A 7,484-nucleotide genomic window follows, 5' to 3' on the forward strand; every position below is an offset into this window, starting at 1 on the left:
CTCTCTTTCTCTGCCCCTCCAGCACTCACAGTGCTCTCTCTCTCTCTAAAATAAAAAATAAAATCCATAAACCATATGCTGAAGTACTTGTTGTAGGCTGACTTCTGGGTGAACCAAATCAGTGAGTCACTGATCAGCACACAATCATTAACCCTTATCAGCTGGATCACCACGTTCCACCCAGGTGTGTCCTGCATACATCACCCCTTCTCCAGGCTCTGCTGTCAGCCACAGGGTCATGGGAATCTGTGACAGAAAGAGGGTTACAGCCAGAGGACTCTAATCTCAGAGGCAAACATGAGTCTGCAGATGTGCAAATGCAGCTTTGCACAGGCTATAAGAAAGGGGTGGTTGATACCTCATGTCCTACCAATACAGAGCCAACAAAAACATCTTCAAATACACTCATCAACAAAGATTCCACTATTATTACGGGATTTTCTGACTGAGCAGCTTAAGAATGGAGAAGACCAGGGAGGCTGAGGTAGCTGCCTGCAGTTTCACAGGGCAGGCAGGGGTGGCCAAGGTGTCACTGCAGTTCAGGCTTTCTTCTGCAAGCTGACTGCTGATAAGAGTGAGGCCTTTCATTCCGTCCAAATGGGAAAATCATGAAAAGCTATCCACAACTGCTACTCACTTTGAGCAAGACTGTGTTCAGAAAAATCCTTGAACTGCAGGCTTAAAGTAAAGCAGAATAAAGCAACCAAGAAAGTACTGGGATCAGCATCCGGCAGGGATGCTTTTATCAGCGCCTGTCCTCTCCTCAGAGCAACCCGGCCAGCTGGCTGGCAGCACTGTAACTTGTTCACCATCCATCAGGGAAATAAAGCAGCCCATCCCAGAAATGATGCCGAGATGGCTGCTTTGCAATGACCCAACCTCTTCAAAGCACAGAAAAATGTATTATATCCCCAAAACCATTAGTGGCTCAAGCTTGGACTCCAATATCAAACCAGAATAGAGCAAGAAACGTGATGGACGTGTTTGTGATGCTTCCCCTAACCTGAATCAATGCTCCCTTCAAAATCATGGCTTATGCAGAATGATGGCATGCTCCCCTCCTTAAGGAAAAGCTCCCCCTGCAAACACAACAATTTAATGAACCATCACACAAGCCTACTGAGAGAACATACTATTTGGAGTGCCTGGAAGCTGGCAGAAAGTATTAAGCTCAACATCTCTCAAAATCTCCAATAACAGAATATCAGAAGGTCAGGATCCTATTAAATTCAAGCCTGTTTTTGCTACTTCCTCTGTCAATTTTTTGGCTCAGGCCCAGGTTCATATTTTCCAGCTTGCCAATATGATTTCCTTCCTTCCTTCTCTTGTTGTTCTTAGCAGTGCTCATGTCACAGAGACCCATCCCCTTCCCCCTTTCTCTTATTTCCTGCATCCCTGCTTCCTCCTTCCATCCTGTCTGTGCACATATATTTATTAAGCACTCTCTAGACCCCCAGGGGGGTGGCAGAGCCCATGTGCCACAGGGGACAGGAATGCCTTTTCTGTAAGGCATGGCAAAAAGACACAACAGGGACTCAGTGGAACAGGGAGTCAAGCTGAGGTCTGAGGGATGAAAGAAGGGTAAGCATTCCACACCAAGAGGGGAGCTCACAGAAATGTCCTGTAGTGAAAAAGAGTCCAGACACACCAAGGAGTTGAAAGACAAACATCTAGCCAGGAAGCAGGAGGTGTAAGAGGCAGCTGCAGGGGTGGGCTGGACCACTCATCCCTGCCAGCCAGGCCACATGACTTGTGTCCAGACAGTAGAGGGAAGCCAGCAAATAGAGGCAAGGGATAAGAAGATCACTCTGTGTTTGGAAACTCTGTCTGCTTGTCTACCTACCCTCTGTCTCCTTCCTACCAGTCCCTCCAGCATGCACTTAACTGAGTGCTCCTTCATTACAAATGTTTGTTTTGGTCCTTCATTCCCCCCTCAACTCTAATCTGGCCTTCCTGTTTCACCTCTTCCCTTCCATAGAGCACACCTTCATCTTCCTTCCTCCCTCCCAACCTGTGTGCCCTAGAGACGTGAGGCTGACTTCTGCTTCCCTGATCAAGGCTGAGTTCCTGCCTACTCTGTCCAACAGAGTGCAGTGAAGGGGCTGTTCTAGGATTCATATGCTCAGTTCATAAGGAGCCTGGTGGCTGCCACTTCCTTCCTCTCTGAACACTTCTTGCCACACACTGGGGGTTGCCTGCATCCTGTGGAAAAGGCTCATGGAGGAAGCTAAGGTGGCACAGGTAACTGTCCCAGCTGTGCTCCCACCAATGGCTGGGGGGTGTGGCTCTCCACATTCCAGCCCATCAGAGCCTCAGCCCCCTGCTTTTTGCCAACAACTGACTTAAACAGACAGGCCACCACATGGGTCAGTCAGCCCACAGTGTGGTGAGAAGTCATATGCATACATTTTTTTTAAGACACTAAGTTCAGGATAGTCTCTCAAACAGCAAAAAATAACTGGCACTGTGTCTATGACTGGCTTACATGTATTCTGTAACCTGCTTATCCTACATCATGTCTGTGTGGACATGCAAGCCATCTATTTAACAGTTATTTCAGAAAGGAAGTTCTATATCCCATTTTTCAGAAAAACTAAAGCAGAAGAGGAGGCAGCCTGTACAGATTCCATGATAGAAGCTGGTGGATGTGGTCAATGGGGAGATGAGGAAAAGAGGAAAGAGAAAAATAGTTATTTAGAGCTCAAGGGGAAACATGAGAGGAAAGGGGCTCTGGGACCATCAGCTGGGTCAGATGTGTGTGTGTGGGGGGTGGGTGCCATTATTTCTGAGATCCCGCTCCCTGGTGACAGCAGGTGGAGACTGCATCTTTGCTCCTTGAAATTCAGTTTGCATAGAATACATGGTAACTCTTCCTTAGCCAGAACATTAAAAGCATCAAACATTTTATTTATTAGGTTTTGAGGTGCTACATATAAGTGATAAGAAGCACCTCTATAACCTCATGAAGTTTCTACCACATTGTAATATCTATTCTTGATTTCAAATGAAAAAGAACTAAATTAGGCACAATGTAAAAACATTATTGACATTTCTTTTTGAATTACTCTGAGCAGAAATCCTCATCACCATGTCTATAAATGCACAACCACCATCACTGAGCATTCAATCTTTGCCAAGTACCACACTAAGCATGCTAGGTGCATCCGCAGAGTTATCCCTTCCAAACTCTGAAGCTGGCATCTCCCCCATTTTTCAAAGGAGGAATCTGAGACTTAATGTTTATAACATACTAAATATTACAGCTACAATTTATACCCAGACTTCTCCAATACTGACTCTTTGTCCTTAAGAAGTCAACTGCAATGCCCCTGTTATGGGCTGAATTGTGTTCCCCACCCCCCCACTCCCGCCAAATTCACATGCTGAAGTCCTAGTTCGTATGTTGAAGTTCCACAGTATGTGACTGTATTTGGAGATTTTAAAGAGGTAGCTAAGTTAAAATGAGGTTGTTATAGTGGTCCCTAATCCAATGTGATGGTAGTCGGCACAAGAGTAGATCAGAGAACACAGACATGTGCAGAGGGAAGACCATGTGAAGACACAGAGAGAAGATGGACATCTACAAGTTGTAAGAGAGGAGACTCAGAAGAAACAAAACCTGCAGACACCTTAATCTTGTATTTCCAGCCTCCAAAATAAAATGTATTTCTGTGGTCTTTTGATGTCAGTGGCTGGGAAACTAATGATCCAAAGATGAGCCATGGGGTTCCATGTGCTTCACCTACTCCGTTGGGGACCACTTACTCTAACTTTAGACATGTTTCAGAGCTCAGGTGTCTGAACTAATTTAAGAAACTGAAGAGTGGCAGCAAATCAGAAGGGAATACTATTCTTCTAGAAACAAGCCCAATTATTCAAATGAAATGTAACTGCCAGCAAGAAAGACAGAATTGAAAGTTGACACAAGAAATGAAATCACCCAGCCTCCTAGAAGCAGTCAGTGTAGGACAAACACATCAGCTGGTGACAACCAAGGACAGTAGCCAATGGTCACACTGTTTTCTAAGTCAGGAAGGCATGGGACTTCCTTCTCTTCCCGGTAGGACCAAATGCAGCAGTTGTAATTAGGAAGTTATCTTTCTTTAATATTAAGCTTGTTATCACATTCTAAACCTTACTGGGAAGAGATGTTCTGGATCCCCTTATTTTGATTATGTAGCTTAGCAAAAAAAGATTTAGTGCTTCTAGAAATTTACCTTGCCTGAATACCTTTTAGGCATCTGGTTTACAAATCAGACTGTCCTGGTTCACAATGAATCCCTCATTTCTTGACCTCAGGAGCAGGATTCCTGTTCCTAATCCATATTAGAATATGACTATTATCTGTCTTTCTTCTATCAAGTACTCCACCTGCATCACAAGCTTCTGAGCACAGCTAGAGGTGATGGTCTTCATGCACTCAGCTATAGGCAGCAGGACTCTCCCAATGCACAATGGGAATACATCAGATGAGGACCTGGGTCCAAACAGTGGACTCCAGTCATGCATGTCAAGGGCCAGCAACTTATGCTGTGACCATAATTGCTGCCATTCAGGTGTAAAGGTAATTCCACATGTAAAAAATGCCTCAGTGCCAATATGCACAAAAGTATATATGTACCTATAATGCACAGCCCTATAGACATGTGCTCAGGCAGAGTGCTGGGTAATGCAAGTCTTCATGCCAAGGCAGAGAACATGGGAGAGGGGGACAGAATGTTTCTCAAAGGCCTGGCCATTTACAAAGCATCATGGGCAGCAATGGTCCCAAATTACAGATCATGGGTCTGGCATTTCGATGAAATATTCAAATATGCTTGGTTGTTATATATATGCAAAACTAAAATCATTTCTCCTTTTGTCCAGTGTGCTTACCTGTTATAGAGAAGAATGTCTGGCTTCCAAATCAGGCCATCTGGGAAACGAACAGTCTTCACGCCCGGATATTCTGACATATTCCATTGTAAATAGTGATCTGTCCAAGACTAATACACACAGACAATGACATTAGCAGCACTTTGCTTCCTTGCCTACTAATATTTCTTATAAGGGATTATTAGATACATTCAAAGCCAAAAAGAGTTCCAGATACTATTTACATAATTGAATTGTTATCTATAAAATATAAGGAAACTGAGAATTAAGTAATCTCTTGCAAAATGACCATGAACAGCATAAAAATCACATTTAAGATCCTGCTGTCACCATGACCACATTCGAACAGTAGCATTAAAGTTAATTCCAGTCCACTGCATGCCCCGAAGGCTTCCCCTCCCACAGCAGATGGGTTTTTTTTTCCTAGCCAAATGAGTAACTGTTTTGCTTTCAAAGTTCTCCACTGAAAGGACACTTTGGAAAAATAAATTCACTTATTTCAATTGGAATATGAACTAAGCTAGAAAAATTAAGAATATTTATTTCCATGAAACAACTTTTTGCAGCTGCTGGGGAACCTCTCAGAAGCTTCTAAGGAGGATGTGTTTTTGGACTGGAGTTCTTATTTTCATGCAGGAACAGTGCTTCTGATGCCACAACCCCAAAATGCAAACACATGGCCTTGGTGGTAAAACACTGAATCAGGACAAGGGTGAAGATGGGGACTCAGGAAATAGTCATAAACACACCAGCACAGGTGCATCTGCTTGACGTCAGGTCCAAAATTGGTTCTTGAGTGACCTTTGCCAGAGGAAGGCCCATGTCTGGGGTCCCTTGTCCACGGACCACATAGCTCAGCCCTACCTAGGGTCCACTAGCTCTGTAAAGACTGCTCGGGTAAGATCCCACCTACAGCTGCTATACAAACAGCTCCACCAAGCCAGGGTTGCAGGGTTTGGACTCAGCACCTCCTACAAATGTGCCATAATCAGGGCAGACCCCCAGTAAAGGCCCCATCCTGTACCCAGTCTCCCTGGGGCCACCCATGATCTGGAGCTCAGACCTCAGATTTAGAAAGGTATGTGATGCAACACTTCCAGCTGGGATCTAGGCAACTCCCCATAATCAAACATATCATTATTTCTGCAGCAAAACGTGCATACTGATACTAAGTAAGAAAAATAAATGCCTCCACTGCACATCTATTTTGGTTTGATTTTAGACTCAGTGAGTTTGATGCAAAGTTACAAAAACAACATCAAGGGGGACAAAAACCCTTTAATTTTCAAAGCTATTGAGATTTGGGAATTGTAGCCAAGGGGTCGTGGATCACAGAGCACGTCCCAGAGATCCCACCATCCTCTGGAGAGGACAGGCAAGCATCCAAAAAGGCTGTTCCAGTTCTGGGACCATATGAAGTCAGATGAGAGGGAATAGCCAGGTGAGTAATGTGACTTTATAGCCATGGGCCTCTGAGAATGAAGATCCGTCAATGTATAATGTGGTGAAAAATCACTTGGAACATTTAGGATAGAGCCACCCTACTGATGTTTCTAATTGATGTGGGTAGTTAGTAGAGGGGAAGGGAGGAGGGGAGAAGAGCAGGAAGGATACGCAAGGGGAGGAGAAGGACAGTGCCCAGAAGGGCCAGTCTTGTTGAAGCTGGTTTGCAGGAATGCCTAGGCATGAACCAAACTGTGTTTGCTCCAGCCTGCTCTGTCTCTGTACCATTTGCCCAGTTCTCCCTTCTTTTCTCTCCCTTGTCAGGGGGATAAGCCCTTCCACACTCAACACCTGTGCCTTCCTTACCAGGATCTCATATCTCACCCTGGGATGCCTGTCACTGTCACTATTGCCACCATGCTAATCATGGTCATAGGGCTCCCAGAGCGAAGGTGGGCATGGCAGGCAAATGCCCATCTCCCCCACCTGCTGAAATGATGGGCAGAGCAGGGAGGAAAAGCAGGGAAGTAGAAACCCTTGGTTGGTCAAACTGCAACCTCTTCAGATGGCACGTGTGAGCTGCACAATACTTCCCCAGCAATTTCACATCTCCTCAACCCAACCCATCATCTTAGCTGCATGTGTCCCATGAGTATGTATCCTGACCATTTGGTTTGTTCAGAGTCACATGTACACTTTGCTTGCCATGATCCAGGGATGCCAGCATGATTACTATTCCTATTTATAAGAGGAGACCGGGGCACAGAGAAGCAACATCCTTTCAGTCAGACACTGGGTCAGGACTCAGAACTGCATTATTTGACTTCAAGAAGAGTGATCAGTAGGCTCTACCATTGATGTTTCTTCCAACCCAATCTCTCTGCACTGGCAGTTAGGGGCTGTTCATCCTCTCTGAAGGAGCCCCCCATCTGCTCACTCAAAAGCCAATCTGGGTCTCCCCCACCCTCAGGAAAGAAAAGGGGGCTGCAGAGAGCTGTGGAACTCAGTCACATCTGGGTTTACACCAAGGCTGTGGCAGAGACCAGCTGTGTGAGCTCAAGCAGATTGTTCAATTTTTTTTTAACGTTTATTTATTTTTGAGACAGAGAGAGACAGAGCATGAACGGGGGAGGGTCAGAGAGAGAGGGAGACACAGAATCTGAAAC

The 7,484-nt window shown here is 45.1% G+C and overlaps 1 protein-coding gene across 1 annotated transcript in view; it reads right to left on the reverse strand.

The window, feature by feature from the left end:
- The window catches only part of LOC125910412 (CHRNA7-FAM7A fusion protein), a 53,575-nt gene extending 47,683 nt beyond the window's left edge, over positions 1-5,892 (reverse strand). Inside the window, exons 1-2 of the mRNA XM_049614152.1 lie at positions 5,800-5,892; positions 4,876-4,985 (exon numbers count right to left, since the gene is read on the reverse strand). Of these exons, the coding sequence (XP_049470109.1) occupies positions 4,876-4,985; positions 5,800-5,892 (203 nt within the window). The remainder of the gene's footprint in view (positions 1-4,875; positions 4,986-5,799) is intronic.
- Between the last annotated feature and the right edge of the window lie 1,592 nt (positions 5,893-7,484).

The sequence above is a fragment of the Panthera uncia genome (assembly GCF_023721935.1).
Source record: "Panthera uncia isolate 11264 chromosome B3 unlocalized genomic scaffold, Puncia_PCG_1.0 HiC_scaffold_1, whole genome shotgun sequence".
NCBI lineage: Eukaryota > Metazoa > Chordata > Mammalia > Carnivora > Felidae > Panthera > Panthera uncia.